Source organism: Oppia nitens, unplaced genomic scaffold (assembly GCF_028296485.1).
Source record: "Oppia nitens isolate AA-2021 unplaced genomic scaffold, nextdenovo-longstitch-racon4-pilon3 scaffold33_pilon_pilon_pilon, whole genome shotgun sequence".
Classification (NCBI taxonomy): Eukaryota; Metazoa; Arthropoda; class Arachnida; order Sarcoptiformes; family Oppiidae; genus Oppia; species Oppia nitens.
In genome coordinates, this window is record NW_026533214.1 from 293,232 (window position 1) to 315,689 (window position 22,458).

The following is a 22,458-nucleotide window of genomic DNA, read 5'->3' on the forward strand; positions in this document are numbered from 1 at the left end:
TTTTAATTTTTTAAAAAAAAATTATTATTAATGTTTATTATTATTTATATATATATATATATTTATATTTTATATAAATAATATTAATTATTATTATTATTATTAATGTTAATTAATTGTTAAGTTAGGTTATATATATATATACAATATATTGTATTTTTTGTTGTTGATGTTTTAATTAAATGTTTAATTTAGTTTTTTTTTATTGTTGTTGAATTCAAATTGTTATATGTTATTTATATTTAGTTTTTTTTAGTTTCAAATAAAATTTATTTATTTATTAAACTTATTGTTATTATTATATTCAATATTTATTGTAATAATATTTGTTGTGGGTTTTTTTTAATATTAAAAATTGTATTTTAGCAAAAAAAATTTACTTTGATTTTTAATACTATATATTAAATAAACTAATCTATTAATAGCACATATAGTTTACAAATATGTTTTCAATGGTAGTCTATTAAAAATATATATAAGTAATCCAATTTAATTTTTTATATATAAAAAAATAAAATTTTTCAATATTACTATTAATATTATTATTTTTTTTACAATACAATACACTACATGAAAATCAAAAATAAATAAATAAAAATTCAATTCAAGTTGAATTTAAGTGTCTAGTTTAATACCAAATAAAAACAAAATTTTTTAATATATTACATAAAAAAAATTATTTTTTGTTATCTAGGTCAATTGGGATTTATTTTGAAATATTTTTATATAATTTTTTTTTTAAAAAAAGTAAATACTTAACACTAACACAATATACTTAATATACAACATATATACTGTATATACAGTATATACAGTATTATTCAAAAATAACATTTAATATATACTGTATTATTTAATACCTATTATTTTATTATTATAATATATTGTATATACAGTATATTATATATTAGAAAATAAAATAAATAAAATTTTTGTAATACAATTAGTCTAATCTAACTTTTCTATAAATATATAAAATATATTTATATTACTATTGTATTTATCAGTATAAATGTATAAATAAATTTTGGTTACTCGGCTACTAAATTAATATATATATATATACAGTATATATGTATATATATTGATATACAATATTTAAATCATATAATAGTTGCTAACAAAAAACAACAAAACAAAAACTATAAGTTATTAACTATATTTACTTAAGTAAAACATTATTAACTATTTATTATTATTATTATTATTAACTGACTAATTATAAATAATATTAATAAATTTAAGAAAAATATTATTTTAAACTATATGTATATTTTATTATTATTATTAATAATATAATAATTAATGTTTTGAATTGAGTTATTTTTAAAAAAAATTATCATTAAACTAATTATGTTATTATATATATATAWAWAAAAATTATTTTACTTTAAGTATAATTTAATGGATAAATACGTGATATTTTGTTTAAATATTTAAATTATTTATCTTTTATTTTAAATAAATTAATGAAAAATTATTATTATTATTATAATTTAAAAAAAACTAATATTTAGCAATATTTTTGAAATAACATAATAGTATTTACGTATTTAGTATAATATAAATAGTAATATATTAATCATAATTAACTTATTAGTAAATTATTACTGTATAACTATAATAAAATTTTTTAAAATATATTGTTGATAATTATCCTAAAAATTTAAATAAACTATTTTTTAGTTATGAAATAAAATCTATTATTATATAAATAATTTTTTTTAAATCAATAATTACAACAACAAAATATTTGTTAAAATATTTATATATTACATAACATTTTTTTTAATTTATAACTATTTTTGTTGTTTATATGATATGAATGCCTACCTGTCCTTAAGCCTACTAATAGTGTTAACTAAAATTTTTATTATCGGCCATCAATTTGTAGTTATAGTAGGCTATCGTCTATTATAAATATTTTTGTTAACAAAAACATAATGTATTTTAATATTTATTGTAAAAATAAACATTATTTATTTAATAAAGTTTTTATTTTAATTCTATTGATAAATAAAATTATTTATTTTTTAAATATAAACAATTATCAATTTATTTATTCTACTACTAATAAAATAAAAATATTTTTTTGTATTAATTACTAAAATAACTATAAATTATCAATAATTACGTGTAAATTACAATAAACTAATAAAGTTATTTTAATATTATTTTTTTCAATAATAATAATAATAGCAATATTAATTTTGAAATATTACAAAAACAAATTTCAAAAAATAAATTATTAGTTAATTAATGTAAACATTTTAGAAATATCTGTTTACGATTAAAAATAATTTATTTAAATCTTTAAAAAAATAATAGTTTTAAATATTTTTTTTAACGTGATATTTATAAAATTAAACACTTATTGTTTATATTAAAAAAATAAATATAATTATATTTTATATATTCATAATAATTATTTAAAAAAAAATAAATTGTAAGCTATTGAATAAATTTATATTAGATATATATATAAATAAAAATTATAATTATTTTGTAATAAATAATTTATTATCAAAAAAAAATTAATATAATATCAACATTAGTGATAACATTTTATTATATAATTTTTGTTTGGTTTTATTAATCTATATATAAGTTCAGAAAAATTTTTTTTAGTTAATTATTGGTTTAAAAAAAACTAAAAAACTAGGTATACGTATATCAAATATAAAAAAACTAATTAATTAATTAATTATATAATTATTATAAATTTTATATTTAATTTCCAGTTATCCATACAAAAAAACAAAACAATATGAATGACTACCGTTTGTCCAACAAATTCGCGATACTATTGTCTATAGTATCGACTGTTTGCCTATCGGTAAACGGTATCAAACTGTTTGGTCTCTATAAGGACATCGATAAGCTTGAAAGTGACCAGTGTTTCAAAAAATCTGAATTAGGACTATTGGAGTGCGTTATCGACCGATTCAAATGCAAACAACACTCGGATAATAATTCAGTCTACCTGTGCTGCCTATACTGGACTATATTTGATTGTGCCGAAGCCGTATCCGAGGTTAGTTAATACAATAATAATAATAATTAATTTAAATAATTAAAAAAGTTTTTAAAAAAATAATTTCTAATATTAAATTTAAAATTATATCAATATATTAAATATAAACTCATTAATTAAATAATATTTTCAAAATACAAAAATAATTTCCATAAATAATTTAAATAATTAAATACAAATTTAAAAAGATTATAATTAATTAATTTTTTATTTGTAGAAATTATTTTTGTATCTTTTTATTTTTAAAAAAAATCTGATTTAATTAATGAGTTTATATTTAATAAATATTGATATAATTTATATTTAATATTAAATAATTAATTAATTAAATAACTACTAATAAATGGATAAAAATTTTTAAGATAATATATATATAATTTATAATTATATAAACTAATAATTAATATAGAATTCTAATTTATTTTTCAGAATATTTTTTCTAACTTTTTTTTTTAATTTCTGAATTTTAAATATATATTTATTAAAAATTTAAATTATATATATTATAGCTAATTTAAATAATAATCATTATAATAATAATAATAATAGCAATCAATATTAAAATTAATTTAGTATAAAAATATACAGTTTATAGAATTTAGTTTATTTTAAGACTATTTTATTCTAACTGTAATTTATTTATTTTTTTTTAAAAAAAAATATTTAATTAATTTAATTTATATTTTTTTATTAAAAAAAACTAATCAAGGATGTTTGCAAATGTGGTGAACGTAGTAAAATGATCAAGCTGCTCAATGATGTCAAAAACGATCTAAATGCTAAATTGTGCAAGCTCACTCCCTATAGTAATAAGAAAAAACTTTGCTCAGCATATTTTAATTACTAAACTAAAAATAAATAATTAAATTTAAATAATAATTAAATTTAAATAATAATTAAAATTAAAATTATTTATTATATTAATTATAAACTTAAATATATACAGTATATGGAAAAATATTTTTATTTGTTATTTTTAAACATATACTATTATTTAAACAATATATATATTTTTATTTAAAAATTGCTGCTTAGATTATATTAATTTTTAACTAAACAATTTTATTTTAATTAGATAATAAAATATTGTAATTCAATTTTTTTTGTTTTCAATTTTAAAACAAATAAAAATATTCATTGAAAAAACTATGTTTATTATTATTTTTTACTTATTATTTAGTTTATTATTTTCAAAATAAAAACTGTAAAATTATATTATATATAAATAGATAGGCTGAAAATATGATAATCTAAAAATATTTTTAAAAAAAAATTAATTATTAATATTAATAAAATTACATTTTAAAAACATTTTTTGTTAATCTTAAAAATTAATTCTAATATATATATATATTCTTATATATTGGTTTAGTTTAAATAAATAATTTTAATCTAGATCAATTGGGATTTATTTTTAATATTTATTCAATTAAATGTATTATTTAAGTATACAATTTTGTGTGTGTGTGTGTGTGTTAAATTAAATAAAGCACCCACACAATATACTAAATATATAATACTACTCTATATTAAAAATAAATATATGTATACTGTATTATATAATACCTATTATATTGAATATATTAAATATACAAAAAAATAAATAAATAAATATTTTTATAATACAATTAGTAATCTCTCTCTCTCTCTCTCTCTCTCTCTCTCTCTCTTCTTTCTTTCTTTATTATATAAAATTTCATTATAAATATATCTATTTTTATATTTATAAATTACATTTATATTGCTATTATTATATTTTTTTTTGCAAATAAAATGTGTGATATATTATAGTGGTTTCTCGGCTACCAAATTGATATATATATATATATTGTATTTATATTGATATACAGTATAAATATATTTAAATAATATATATATATATTGTGTTGTCGTTTTTTAGGTATAATTAAAAAAAATGTGTTATATATAAGTGTGTTATTTTTTATACTGTATTTACTACTAATATTTCAACGGATATATTGTAATATACTGTATATCAATATAAATATATATATATCTAAATCCTAAAAAATTGAGATAACGATATCAAATATATATATATAAATTTTATTATTATTATTATTATTTGTGTAACAATAACTTAATAATATAATATTTATTTAAACAAAATATAATAAGTTATAAGTTTTATGTATTTTTTAAAAAAATATATTATTTTAATAATGTTTTTAATAGTATAATAAAGTTGACTAATAAATAGTTAAATTATTTATTAATACTTTATTAATTATTAATAATAATTTTCATAATAATAATACTTATATAAAAAAAACTTTTGTTTTACATACTATATATGTATTTATGAATGAATAATACAAATATCAATAATAATAATACTAATAAATATTAGTCATTATTAAAATATTTAATATAATAAAATATTTTATATATGTATAAAAACTGTTTACAATAAAATACTCGGTGTAATATTATATTACATTATAAAATCAAATAATTTATATAATAAATATTATGTTATAAATATATTTAAAAAAAAGTGCTACTAATAATAATTTACAAACTAATAGTTAATAATTAATTAATTAATTATTTTTTTTTAATGTAAATTATAGTTAAATATTGTGTATAATATATATTTTTTTTGTCAATCCAATAATAAATCATCAAAAATAAATATGATGTCAAACAACAATAGGCGCACAATTAGCCGATATTTATTTCATCTAAAATTCATATATATTGTGGCATTAATTTTTGTATTAATTGGCTCATTGGTAATAATAGGCTATCATGGTCAATTACGTGAAAAATGGGTAACTAATTATTATTATTATTATTATTATTATTATTTTAATTTATTATTAAATAACTAACTAAATAACTTAGTTAACAAAATAAAATTTTTAAAAAATAGTTTAAATTTCTATTATTATTTTTATTAATATTATAATATATAGTTTTTATTAACAGCAACAACAACAAAATAATTATTTAAATAAAATAAAGTAATTATTAATTAGTTAACTATGAAAAAATTTTTGTTTAATTATTAATTAAATAACTAACTTAATTAATAAAATTAAAATAATTAATTATAATTTCTATTAAATATATCATTTAATAAGTAAATAAGTTATATAATAATTTAAATTATATATATTATTTCTTAACTATAATTAATTAACTACAACATATTTATAATTAGTTAACTATATAACTTATAACTATAATTAGCCAACTAATAATAATTAATAATAATAATTAGTTAGCTAGTTAATTATAGTTATAAGTTATATAGTTAACTAATTATAATTATAAGTTATAGTTAAGAAATTTTATTATTATTATTATTATTAATTTACTAAAAAAATTATTTAACTAATTAATATTAATTAATTTAATTAATTAACAAACACTAGTTATTAACAAAAGCAACGCTATTATCGTTTTCAATTATAACGGCTCTGGTATCGATTGGTGGCCTAATCGGCAGTTTTCGGCTAAACCAATGTCTAGTCCTATCGACCGCTTGCTATATGTCGGTTATGAGCCTTGTATTGTTGGCCATAGTATTCACTAGGGTATTTATGATACCGGTGCTGGCCATTGTCAGCCTTACGGCTATCGGTGGCCTATTATATTCAAATGCATTGAACAGGGCTATTGTCGGCCGTACGGAGGCCAAGGAGATGAAAACTATTACAGCCATTAATTTGTCAGCAGTCGACTAAAAAATATAATAAATTATATATATTGCAAATAATTTAGCTAGCTTAGTTAGCTTGCTATTGCAATATATAAATATATATATTGCTAGTAATTATTATATTATATACAGTATTATAATAATTACTAGCAATAGTATATTGCAATAGAAAGCTAACTGAGCTAGCTAAATTATTTGCAAATAATTATTTTATATTTGTAATTAGCATAGTATTTATTATTATTATTATTTTTGTTGATTTTTGTGTAATTAAATATTATTGATAATATATTTCATATGTATTATTATTATTATTATTATATTATACATGTATGCTATGATTTATTTATTTTATTTTTTATATGATATGATATTTTTTTTGTTAACTCATTGTGCATTTATAACAAAAATTATTTTTTTTATTAATATTATATTTATTAATAATAATATAAAAAATATAATATTGATAATAATGATAATAATTTTTTTATTATTAAAATATGTTTATAATTATTGTAAGTTTTAGCTTTTTAATAATGTAAAAAACAGTATAACCATGCACATATATATCTAAAAATTAAATACAATACATTATATTATGTATATTATTATTATTATATGTTTAATAAATAAAAAATATTATTTAACTTTATATTGATATTTTTTTCGTGATAATAATAATAATATATTTAAGTGATAATAATTTTCTATTATTATAATAATAATAGGATATGCCATTTTTTATTTATGTAATAAAAAATATATATTTACACAGGTGTTATAATAATAATAATAATATCTTATATTTTTTTAATTTAGTTCAAAATAACAATACAATAACAATTGATATAAAAAATATAATATAATAATTAATTTATCTTTAATTTTGTGATAAGCAATTTGATAGTTAATTTTTTAAAAAAAAATAATTTTAACAGTTTTATAATATCTAATTTTAATTAAGTTGTTTGTTTGTATATATATATATATATATATATATATTACATTAATATATATATATACTGTATATAAAAAATATATTATCAATTATTTAAGTCATATGATTTTTGTTTTTGTTTTATTTACTAGTATTTATAATAATAATAATAATTATGAAAGTTTACATTTAATATTTTATAACAAAAAAAAACTTATTTATATATATACAGTAAATATTAAATAACTATAATATAAAACTATCGGTTACTGCCGGTTAGTAACACTAATATTATTATTATATATATATACAGTACTATATATTTATATATATTTAATATATATATATATTATAAAAACTTAATTGTAAACTAATAGTACTCTACAGTACTGTATATATCTGTTTGCTTAACATTTATAAGTAGTTATCGAAAAAAATTAATATAAATTAAATATACTGTATATACAAATATAAAGTGCTTTTTGCTGATATACAGTACTGTATATATATGATTGAATAAAAATAAATTGTGTACTTATTTACAGTATAATAATTATTATAAATTATAAATTATTAAGTGTACAGCAAATTATAAAACTTTTAATATATACATTATAATGTATATATATATTATTAATAAATATATTTTTCAGTGAACTTTAATACCAAACACTAATGGTGTATATTATAAGTTATACATATATAAAATGATTGTGTATTTTATTTTCAATCAAACACTAAGATAATAATAATAATAATAATAATTTTTGCTGATTATTACTAAATTATATTTATAAAAAAAATTAATATTTTATTTATAATATTTATTAACTAATTTCTATGATAAAACTAACTGTGAAAGTTAGCACAATCTATAGTGTGTGATAACTATTACTTAAACAGTATATATATATATATATTATTTATAATAATAATAATATATATAAATAAAATTTATTGTTCAAAAAATGTTATATGCTACTTGTTATATATTTTTTTGTATATATATATATCAAAAAAATTAAATATTTAAAAATTATTATAAGATATAGTGATTGGATCCCACTAAAATAAAAGTTAAATTTATTTTTTTAAATTTTATTTGAAGTTACCGTTAATATAAATAATTTTGTGTGTGATTATATAATTTTTTATTTAATACAAAAATGTATTAAATAATGATTAAAATAGTTTATAAAAATTATGTAATAATTGTAATAATAATCATTGACTTATAGCCAAACATATGATTGATTTGAGTGATAATTGATTTTTTTAGTAATAAAAGACGTATAAAATTAATAATAATTTTTTCAAATAAAAAATTGTGTATTAAATTTCAATAAATTTATTACTAATATATATGTAAAACAAATATAACTGATATTAATTAATTAGTTTTAAAATAAACAATTATAATTTAAACCAACAAATAAAATAAATAAAATATTATATAATTGTGTCAAAAAATTATTTTCTCAACTAATTAGATTAATTAATTAATTAATAACCATTAATAAAAATCAGGTAGGTTAATTAACATATATATTTTATTTAATATTTAGTTTTAATACAAATTTATTATCAAGTTTTAATTTATTATTATTATTTATTTAATTAAATTAATAGTCTACTAATAATACTATTGTTAAATTATTATATTACTAAATATGTATTTCTATGGATATTTAATTATATTTAAAATAATTATATTTTAATAATTGTAATACTAGTATAATTTTACAGTTTTTTTCTGATCTAATAATATGATATTAAAATTATTATTATTATTATAAATTTGATATTCAAATATTTGCACATTTACTAATCATATGTATATATATAAAATGCATAACAATTAATAATATTTTTTAAAAAAATGTTTGACAAAACTATCAAATAATAAATATTTTTAAAAAAATTAAACATAAAACTAATTTATAATACACTAGAATAATATTAAAATTAAAATTTAATATATTTTAAAAAAATAATATTAGTATTTTCATAAGTAGTATTTAAAATATTATTATTTTTTTAAAAAAAATATATTAACTTATTATTATTAAATATTATTTTAGTTAATATTTAAAAAAATAATAATATTTAAATATAATACTTATGAAAATACTATATATATATATTCAACAACAAAAAATTGAATAAAAAAAGTAATTTTTTGGTTTAATTAATTTTATGATTATTTTTTATATTGCAGACAATTTATTTTTCGTATATATATATATAAAGTTTAATATATATATATATATATTGATATAATGGGAGGTTATGAGCCCCACCATCACCACCACCACCATCAACAACAACAACAACATCATTATCGTCAACGACACGACTATCACCAGAGGACAGCCCTATTTCTATGCCACAAATGGACATTGTTTACAATATCGTTGGCCATACTGGCCATGAGTACCGTATTGGCAGCGCTTAGCCATAAAATTGCCGACAACTATGCCATCAATTATGAAATTGAATTCAAAAGTCAATATCAAAAAGTTAGTAAAAAAAAATTTTTGTTTTAATTAAATTAATTAATAAAAAAAAATATATATATAATTGATATTACATACTGTATGCCTAAACTATAGTATAGTTAAACAGTAAAACATTTAAAAAAATTAATTTAGCTAGGTAATTAAAAACTATAGTATATATTTAATTTTTAATTGTTGTATTTTTTATAATTTTTATAATAATTTAAATTAATTATTAATTAATTTTTATGATCTTTTTTTCTAAGTTTCATTGACATATTTTTTACAAAAAATAAATATCATATGTTATCATTATATATAGATATAATAATTTTTTATTAGTTAGCAAAAAATTGAGAGTACATTATAATATACAGTTAAAAAATATATATATTCAAAAACAAAATCAAATTGTACTCAAATTTATACAATGAATCTAATTGTTTAAATAATTTTCTTAAATAAAATTCAACAATTTTGTTGCATTTTTAATTTTTTAGCTATAAATAAATCTATTAAATTTGAAATCAGAAATAAATGATAGTTTAGTAAAATAAATTAGTACTAAAATTAAATAAAAAATAATATTTTTAGAAAATAATAATTATTATTTGTTTTTAATTCAAATAAACATAAAATTACAATACAATAAAAATATCTATTATTTAAAATATTATCTAGTACATAAATTTAAATAAAATATGCTTGTTTAAATATGCATAGTATTGTACATGTATAAATTATAAACTATACAATACAGTACTATCTATTAATATAATCAAAAAAAATACTTGATTTAATTATTATAAACAAAAACACAATAATATCTAAAAATAATTTGTTTTTATAATTATTTTTTTTTAAAAAATAGTGTTATTGTTGTTATTATAAATTAGTTATTTTTTTTGTTAACAAATATATATAACAATATATTACAATATAAATAAACAATTTTGAATAACAAAATTCATCAGAGTAAAAAAAACTTATACAATAGATTTAATATTAGATTTTGTGTAAATTTAAACTATACTATATATATATACTATATATATAAACAATATATAAATAGATATTTCCATATAATTGTTTTTATTTTCAATATAAAATTAACTTATTTTTGATTTGTTTGCCCAATTGATTTTTTGTTTAGCAACTATTTTAGCAATTTTTCAATTTGAAAGGGTTTATTGACACATATATATTTAGACACACACACACACATATACATACACACACACATACACACACACATACACACACACACACACACACATACATACACACACACAYACACACACACACACACACACATACATACACACACACATATATATATATACACATATACATATACATACATATACTTACACACTCGGCAAACATAGTAACAACTTTCACATAAAACATAATATATCTAATCTATATTGAAATCTAATGCCTGATAAAACAATTTTATTTTTTGTGAAACAAAGAGATAATTTTGTTAATAACTTATATACTATATATATATTTTTTAACTATTAGTAGTATTCATGTGTTTAATGTCAATGAATTAGTTATATTATTAGTTAAATTAGTTATATATATATAATATATATATAACATATTTTGGAGACAACATTATTGGCATATAATGTACTTTAATTAATATGCAAACAATAATTTTATTGATAATAAAACAAAAAAATTAACAATTAAATTAAAATTTAAATAATTTAAATATTTTTGAAAATACATTATTTTTCATACTCATACAAAATTAATAACATTAATAATTACAGCAAAAAATTATAAAAATTTATATATTATAAACAACTTATATAATAAATGTTTAGCTTATTTTAATTGAATTAAAATTATTATTATTATTATTATTATTATTATGTAATTTAATTTTTAAAAAATACATAGAATATGAAAAATAAATATTTTCTAATTTAATATTAGTTATAAAATTTTAATTTTTTAAAAATCTAATTAATTAATTAATTATTTAATTAATTATAAATATAGGAATCACTGGAACAGGCGCTGATAGGTATGGCCATTGTTACCGGTTTTTTCTCGCTATTTGGTTTGGCCGGTGCTCTCCGCGAAAGCTATTGTTCAACATTTACGTTTGCCGTCTATATGGGTGTGAATACCGTTGGGAATATGTACGCTGCCTGTACAGGGGTGGCCGGTGTTTGGCTACCGGCGCTCATACAGCTAACCATTACGTTGGTTGGCTGGACATTTGCCCGTAAACTACGGCTACAGAGACCGATGATGAGGACGGCATCGACGGCATCGGGGACGCCATCGACGTTCATAGTCAGCACCGGTAGACACCATCACCAGCAGTACGGCCATCATCACCAACATATAGTAGTACCGATTGTTGCCGGTGGCCAACAATGGACTACCGGTGCCCAGTTGTTGTCACCTGGTGTTGGTGGTGGAGGACTGGGAGGTCATGGGTTGGCTAATAGTAATAGTAATAATCAATGGATTTGTGTACACAATCCGCCCCCATATGATAGTCATCCAGAATATTGTTGTAATCAATATAATAATAATAATAATAATGAAAAAATTGGTGTTTAATAATAATAATAATAATAATTTATTAATAATTTAAAAAAATAAAATTAAAACTAATTAATCTAATTTATAACTATAAAAAATTTAAAAAAAAATCTATAATTTTTAAATCATATTTATCCAACTATTTATTATATTAAATATGATATAAAAATTATTTTAATAATTGTTTTAATATATATTAAATATATTGATATATAATATTTTTTAACAATTTTAATTATTATATTTGATTTTTTTAATTTTCTAATCTAATCAAACAATTTATGTTTTTTTAATTATATTATTTTAAATTAATTTATATTATTAAAAAAATATATTGTACAAATATATAAATAAACTAGCTAATGTAATCTATTAATCTATATTTAATCAAATAAAAATCAATAAATAATTATTGTAAAAAAAATAAATATAAATTTTATGTTTAAATTTTATGTTTTATAAACTATATAACAATATTATTATTAATATATATATGATATATACTAATAATTTTTTCCTATTGTTATATATATTTATTTAATTATACTAATAATAAACAATAAAAATAATGTAAAAATAATAGACTAATTATAAGTTAAATTATGTGAACAAATATATACTGTATATTAGTTATAAATATAATGTTTTCAATCAATACAATAGTATTGTTAAACAAAACAACTAAAATAGACATTTTTAGTCAATATATCCTAACATTTATTATCCATATATACAGTATATATATCAAAATAAAACTAAAATAATATTTCAAATAAAAAAAAGTGCATCAATGATAATATTATATACAGTTTTATTTTTGATRTTAATATATTTTATAGATTTTAAGTTAGAAAGAGAGAGAGAGAGAGAGAGAGAGAGAGAGAGACTATTTTAAGTACATTTGTCATCATATCTATTGACAACAATTTTTACTAAAAACTAAAATATTTGTAGAAAAAAAAATTATTTGATTGATGAGTTTATATTTACAATTTTATTTTATTTATATATATATAGTTTTGATTATGATATTAGTTATGATTTTTTTTTCGTTGTTGAAAAATAATATGTTAAATAAGTTTTGTTTTTTATTGTTGGTATTTTCAATGCTATAATAATATTGAATAATAATTGAATAGAAATTATATATATATATATATATTCAACATTGAAATGCACTTAAAAATATTAAGTTATTTATTATTATTATTATTAAGTTTTTAAATCTTAAGTTTAATATATTTGTTTTGTTTACCCTCTCTTAAAGTTAATGTTATTTAAAATTTTTATGTATAAAGTGTTTTAAATTTTTTAAATATTTATTGTAAATATATAAGTAAATAATTATTGATTTATTTTTTTAAAAAAAATTATTTTATACATATTTAAAATTAATTTTATTTTAATCCTATAGTAATTAATCGAAAAAAATATTAATTATTAACCATATTTTACATTTAATTTAATAATCATTATTATTATTTCTTAATTATATTTAAAATACTATGAAATTTATTTATTATAATAATTCAAATATAATTAGTTTTTAGACTAAATTTAATATTAAAAATCAATTGCTAATTAAGTTTATAAACATTTTTGTTTTTGTATTACACATAAAGTTAATAAAATATTATTATTATATAATAATAATAATAATAGTAATTATAAAAATATTTTTTAAAATACTAAATATCAATGAGTTTAAAAATATATATATATAATTTAAACCTACAGTAATTATAATATATATATATATATAAATATCAAATGTTATACAAAATGATTTTCATGTTTTAGTTATTAATAAATTCATGATTTTTTGTTTGTTTGTTTAAGTATTTTTATTTAAATAAATTAATAATAATAAACATAATTAATGTATTATACAGTAGATATGTTTTATATATTATACACTAATTAGTTTGTAAAATGGTTTTATTTTAGGCTTTTATAAATCATTTTTAAGTAAAAATTTTATTTTTTTTTGGTGATATTAAACATAATTAGTTTTATTATATTAATTAGTTTAACATTTTAAAAATAATATTTTAATTATCTCTCAACAAATAACACGAAACATATATTATTATTATTTTATTTATTTATTTTTTTTGGAAAATAAATATTTTATTAATAAATAAGTTTTTGAAAAGTTTTTAATAACAAAAAATTTTTTTTATACTAAAACTATAAAATATTACTATTTATTATTATATATTATAAATAAAATCTTAATTTTTTATGGAAATCACTAAAATTTAAATGATTTTACAATTATGTAAATAAATATTTTTAAAATAATTTTTAATTTTTTGTTTAAATAATTTATCAAAAACATATTGAAAAAATATGTATAAAAAAATCAAATAATTGCAAAATTATTTTTTTTAATAAATGTGTTATTTATTTCAATAGAAATAATAAATAAATTGATAAACTTGTAATAAATATTATTTTTTTTAAAAAAATTATTGAAATAAAACTTTTTATTTATTGATGACTAATACTATATATTATTAAATATTATATATTTTATGACCTATTTATTGAAAATAGATATCTATATGTATTTATGCAATATATTCAACTAAATTTGTAATATAAATAAATTTTCAAAAATAAAATAAAATATTGATTGTGTTAATTAAGCAAAAAAAAATATAACTATTATATATATGTAAAAAATTAATTAAATATTATCTTATATTTGACTACATATACATTGTGTGTGTGAAATATATTATATCTGTGTTAACAGTGATATAATGAACTAAAATTAAAAAAAAATAAAATTTTAAACACTTTTCTCTAATACAATAAAAATAGTCTTTTTTTAAGTAGAAATCCTTGAAACTCAATGTATAGTGAAAACAAAAAAAAAATCAAATTATAAATGATATTGAATTTTCTAAACTTATAATATTTAATGTCTAACTTAGTTATTAAGTTACTCTCTCTCTCTCTCTCTCTCTCTCTCTCTCTCTCTCTCTCTCTCTCTCTCTCTCTCTCTCTCTCTCTCTCTCTTTCTTAGTTATTACTCACTCACTTACTCACTCAACCATTTAGCAACACACATACACATACACATACACATACACATACACATACACATACACATACACATACACATACACATACACATACACATACACATACACATACACATACACATACACATACACATAGTCTACCAAAAGTGTTACAGCAATAGTTAATAGTTTTTTTAGATACATTAAAAAATTATAATAATAATAATAATTAGTTTAGTACAGTATATATCAGTACATAATAATTATTTTTTTTAGTGTACTTTAGATTTTACGTAAAACATATACATTTATTTTTTGTGTTCAACTAATAATAAAAAATTATTATTATTTAATAAAAAATAAAATTAAAAAATTTGTGTTAAGTGTGGTGTTGTTGATGATGTTGTGGTGTTTTTTTTAAAAACTATGAAAATGAGTCAAAACATTGATTAAATGAAAGTTTATTTTTTTATTTATTAAACAAAAAAATACAGAGAAAACACAAAACTGGAAATTACAGGAAAAAGTTATTTTTTATTTAAAAATTAATTTTTAATTTAATATATTAAATATGTATTTGAAATACAAGTTTTAATAATTTATAATTTTTTTTATTGCACTTTGTGTGTTGCATATATATATATATATATATATATATATATATATATATATATATATATATTTATTTATTATTTAATATTTTAATTGAAAATATTTTTATTTTAGTTATTATTTATTAAGACATTTTTTTTATTACGTATTTCATTATTTTTAATCAAAATATTTCTATTAAATAATACAAAATAATAATAATAATAATAATTAAAATTGTTTAATCAAAGTTTTCCACATATTTACTGTATATATAAAAAAATAAATAAACATAAATAATAATAATAATAATAAAATAAAAATATAAATATGTGGTTAATTGAAAAAACTAATAATAAATAATAATAATAATAATAATAAAATGTTAATAATTTTATTAATAACTATATTTTCATTTTAATAAATTATTGTTATAATAATAATAATGTCATAATTATTATTATCAAATAATATTACTTAATAATAATAATTAATGATAAAAAAAGATATTATTATTAACTAAAAAAAACTATAAGTTTATTATTTTTAAAAAAATTAATAATAATAATAAAAGTGTAATTTGTTATTATTATTATTATTATCATTATCATTATCTATGGCTAATAATTTTGTTGTTAAAAAATTCAATTATTAATTAATTAATTAATAATTATAATGCATTTGATATCATATCGGAGTAAACTGTTTTTGGGGCTCAAGTATGCAATACTGGTAACACTTGGCCTACAAATATGTCTAATCTGTTATCTGGTCACCGATTTATCATCAATTAGCCAATGGCTTAATACACGGGTATTGGCTAAACGGGGTTTGTCACCGATGATGTCCACCACCACCGCCACCGTCGACAATGTTACCGTCGGCCTAATGGCCACTTGTGTTGGGTTTATGTTGCAACAAATGTTGGGTCTGTACGGCATATATATGGAAATCCTGGGACTGGCCATTGTCTATACGGTACTGACCGCAGTCCAGACAATCGTATGGCTAGTGTTGGCCATCGAAGAGTCGGTACTGGCCCTACCGTTTGTCGGCACGGCTTTGCTGACCACTGGATTGTCGGTCTATTGTTATCTGATACCACGTGACGGCGGCGGCGGTGGCGGTAATACAGCCAACATTGGCGGCGGCCGTAAAAAGTCGACCGATTTAGTGAAATCGTTTTTCGGTAGTCAACAACAGTTGGCCGACGATTTGTATGTAACATACGAGTCGATGACCACTACCACTACCGCTGGTGCCGACGACCGACAATACAACCCGTCATCGGCGGTAGTGTCTGTGGTAGACATCAATATGATTAATGAAACCAATAGTACCGGTAGTATTGGTTGTCCTGATAATTGGGATCAACCATCAAATAATAATAATAATAATACTAATGGGAAACCCTATCGACAGCACCGGGAGTTTGAAAATAGTACTTATATTAAGTTTTGAACCAAACAAACAATACAAACAATTTTTTTTGTTTAATTATTTTTAAAAACTTCAAAAACATCAATCATATTGTGATAATGATGTCGACGACATTGATTTTTTTTGTTGCAATAAATAATTTTTTTTATTTATTTTAGTTTTTATTAATTAATTAATTAATAAACATAATAATAATTATTAAGTATAAATGGTTAGATTATATGATTATCATATGATTATATTATTATATTATCTCATTATTATTATTATCTAAAAACTTATTGATTTCATAAAAAATTAACTATTGATTTTTTAAAAAATAATTATAAACCCTATTATTTGTTAATAATTTTAATTTTTTTTAATTTTTTATAATAATTGTTTATTTTTAACAATTAAATATAAATTTATTTATATATAGTTTGTATACTTTTTTTTAATGTGTTTGTATATGAATACAGATAAAACAATTTTATTTATCTATTGATTAGATTAGATTTGAGTGAATAATAATAATAATAATAATAATCAATAGATAATTATTTTTAATGAATGAAATTGAATGAAACTATTATTAATAAAAAAATAAATATTTTCAATGAAATTAATAAATAAAAAAAATAAAACTATTTGTTTTACAAATTTTGTTGTTATTGTTGTCAATGATTGACTAAATTTATTCAATGATTAAAAAAAATTCATTCAATTAATAAAACATTAATTTTTTTTTAATTATTATAGTTAACAATATTTTAGTATATATTTTACTGTTGTTGATATTACTCCAGAGATTTATATCATTATTATTATTATTATTATTATTATTATTATTATTATTATTATTATCATCATCATTAAAATATCATTTATTATTTTTGGTAAATTACCTAAAAAATTGTTATCAAAATAAATTTATCAAAAAATAAATCTTATTTATAGTGTGTGTGTGTTTAACATTGAAAATAAATAATTTAACTTTTGTTTTATTATTAGTATTATATATTAGAAAAAAATAATTTATATATATATATATTAATATTTTTGATTAATAAAATAAATTACTAAAAAATTAAAAATAGTTATCAAATAGTTATAATAATAATAATAACTAGAAAATTATATTTTTAAAGCAACAACAATAGCTAAAAATTTTTAATGATAAATATATAGATAAAATAATTGCAATTAAATTCTACATTATTTGCATTTAGTCAACCATTTATTTATATTAAACTATATAATATAATGTGTATTATATATATTAAATATACATTATATATATATATATGTATTTGAATAGTAGTATTGCTAAATACAGTATAATATAAGTATATAAACTATATTAGTATTATTAGTAGAAAAACAGGAGCACTGGTATGTAATGTAATGTAATCTAATATATTTCTTAGTAAAAACGATATATTTCTATATATATATATACAGTATATTATATATATATATATACTGTATATTCAATGATAAATATATTCAAACTAGTTTTTGTTTTAATAAAATAAAAACCTACCAGTGCTTGCTATGTGTGTGTGTGTGTGTGTGTGTGTGTGTGTGTGTATAAACGGCTGAGTGGATTATTTAATACTTTAGTAAAAGCACTTGAACAAATATAATAATAATAATAATAATAATACCTGTATGATACTACAGTACTAGTGCCACGGTTAAAACATACACATAGGTACATACACACACATAGACACACACACATACATACACATATACACACATACAAACACACACATACACATACATACACACACATACACACACATACACACACATACACACACATACACACACATACACACACATACACACACATACACACACATACACACACATACACACACATACACATACATACACATACATACACACACATACACATACATACACACACATACATACGCGCATACATACACACACATAAACACACACATACACACACATAAAATCACATATACACACTTTATGCATACTATACACCTACATCAATTATTTAATATAATTGAAATCAGCCAGGTAAAAAATTCCCCTAAAAAAAATTTTCCTTCCAGGTATTTTATTGTGAAAATTTAAAGTACTAAAAAAATAATTGTATTTATTTAAGTATAATATATTTAGGACGTAATCTTATACCTAGAATATTGAATTATTAAATTTATATATAAATAAATAAATATAAATTTATATATAAATCAATAAAAAAAACATTATTTTACATATTTATTTTGTTTAATATATAAAAAAAATATTTAATTTTCAACCAAAAAAAAAGTTAAATCTAACAAAAAGTTTGTATTGAGAAAAAATTTGCTAATATTTTGTAATATATATAACTTATAAAAAATTTCAGAAATTTATGTTTTATTACTAATTAGACTAAAAGTTTTTTTTTTGATTAAATCAAACGCATATTGTATTCAATAATCAGATAGTAATCTGAAATATTTTTTTTTTGTTTTCGTAGATATATATCTGAGATAAAAAAAATAAAATATTTTTTTTATTACTAATTAAATTAAAATTATCAAACATTGCACTAAACTAATTAGTCAAACATACAAAAAAAAATAATTATTTTTTTTAGCCGTCAATTGTATGTTAATTGATAATAATTAATGCAATTTTTTGTTGTTGGTAATGATTATAAAATAATAATAAGCATTAAAAAATATTTTTTATTATAAATTTAGTTTTATTATTATTATTATTATTATTATTATTTTTGGTTTAATTAAATTAACATATATTTAACCAAATATTATGAAAATTAATTGACATTATATTTAAAATTGTATCATTAAATTAACATTATTTTTTTTGTTAACAACTTTATATTTATTTTTGAAAATATTAATTACAAATAATAATTATTATTATTTATACTAATAATAATACATAAATATTTTAGAAAATTACAGTATGAAAAAATTATGAAAATCATATTTTTTTTTATTATTAATTATCAAATTATGTTAATAATAATAAAGATTTTTTTTTTAAAAAAAACATTATTAATACATATTTTTTTAAATTAAACAATTAAATTGATATATAATTATAAACTAAACAATAATAATAATACTCAATACTATATAATATTTTTTTTTTAATAAATATTTTTTGTTTAACTATTTTGAATATTATTATTATTAGTATTTTTTGTATTAAATAGAAATTTCATTTTTATTATAAATATTATAAATACAATATTTATATACTAAAAAAAATTGGACAACATTTATATACTATATATAAATATTTATATGGCATTACAAGCTAGCTAAATTGATATACATAATAATTTTATAATAATAATAATTATCAAATTATTATTATTATATCTGTATATATTAAATAATGTCTAAAAAATTATTTTAGATTTATTATACATAAATATTAACTATATATATATAAATTAAAATACATATACAATATGTTTAATAAAAAATTATTATTAGCTAAAAGATTAAAAGCAGATATTTTTTATTTAAAAAACATTTTTTTCAAATCATTTATTTCATATAAAAACCAGTTAAGAATGCTAGAAAGCATTATTAGAAAAAAAACTTGAATATCATAAATATGTTGAAACCAAATAGTTGGTATAATTATATAGTATTAATTTATATAGTAACAAAAATAAAAAACTGGTAAAATATACATAATTTAAATAATGTTATGTAGGTTATCAAATGACTCGGTATGACAAAATAAACTCAACCATAGTCATGTAGGGTATCAAATGACTCGGAATGACAAAATAAACTCAACCATAGTCATGTAGGGTATCAAATGACTCGGAATGACAAAATAAACTCAACTATAGTTATGTATGGTATCAAATGATTCGGTATGACAAAATAAACAACCATAGTCATGTAGGGTATCAAATGACTCGGAATGACAAACAAAACTCAACTATAGTCATGTAGGGTATAAAATGACTCGGTATGACAAAATAAACTCAACCATAGTCATGTAGGGTATCAAATGACTCGGTATGACAAAATAAACAACCATAGTCATGTAGGGTATCAAATGACTCGGTATGACAAAACAAACTCAACCATAGTCATGTAGGGTATCAAATTACTCTGTATGACAAAATAAACTCAACTCTAGTCATGTAGAGTATCAGATGATTAATATAATGAAATAAACAAATATAATCATGTTTGGTATTAAATGATTTAGTATAACAAAATAAACAGTTAAAATCATACTTTTGCTGCCATTTTTTGAAAAAATAATATAATTTTGATCTATTATATCTTATTTTTAATACTATATACAATTCTAAGCGCTAAAATTTACCTTAATTTTTTATACGTCACCATTTTTTTAAAAAAAATAATTTTAATTTATTATATCTTATTTTTGATGCTCTATACAATTCTAAACGTTAAAATTTTTACCTAAATTTTTTTACTTTGGCCGCCATTTTTAAAAAAATAAAAATAATTTTAATTTATTATATCTTATTTTTGATGCTCTATACAATTCTAAACGTTAAAATTTTTACCTAAATTTTTTTTTTATTTTGGCCGCCATTTTCTCTATGTTCCTGAAGAGATATCAAAATTTTAATGCATATTTTTATGCTTGCTTTTGATGCTCTATTCAAATTTATACTTAAAATATTT

General features: G+C 17.0%; 3 protein-coding genes across 3 annotated transcripts; all 3 read left to right on the plus strand.

Annotated features, from left to right (window-relative positions):
- Positions 1-2,599: 2,599 nt before the first annotated feature.
- On the plus strand, positions 2,600-3,881 carry LOC128956841 (uncharacterized). The gene is made up of 3 exons (XM_054302552.1): positions 2,600-2,662; positions 2,742-3,034; positions 3,744-3,881. The coding sequence occupies exons 2-3, from the start codon at positions 2,768-2,770 to the stop codon at positions 3,879-3,881; spliced, it is 405 nt and encodes a 134-aa protein (XP_054158527.1). The 5' UTR covers positions 2,600-2,662; positions 2,742-2,767.
- A 1,803-nt stretch (positions 3,882-5,684) lies between these two features.
- LOC128956842 (uncharacterized) lies at positions 5,685-6,747 on the plus strand. The gene is made up of 2 exons (XM_054302553.1): positions 5,685-5,829; positions 6,436-6,747. Exons 1-2 carry the CDS (start codon positions 5,692-5,694, stop codon positions 6,745-6,747), a joined length of 450 nt encoding a protein of 149 aa, XP_054158528.1. The 5' UTR covers positions 5,685-5,691.
- A 3,191-nt stretch (positions 6,748-9,938) lies between these two features.
- Positions 9,939-14,009, plus strand: LOC128956843 (uncharacterized). Its single transcript, XM_054302554.1, has 3 exons — positions 9,939-10,178; positions 12,174-12,699; positions 13,996-14,009. Exons 1-3 carry the CDS (start codon positions 9,939-9,941, stop codon positions 14,007-14,009), a joined length of 780 nt encoding a protein of 259 aa, XP_054158529.1.
- The last annotated feature ends 8,449 nt before the right edge of the window (positions 14,010-22,458 follow it).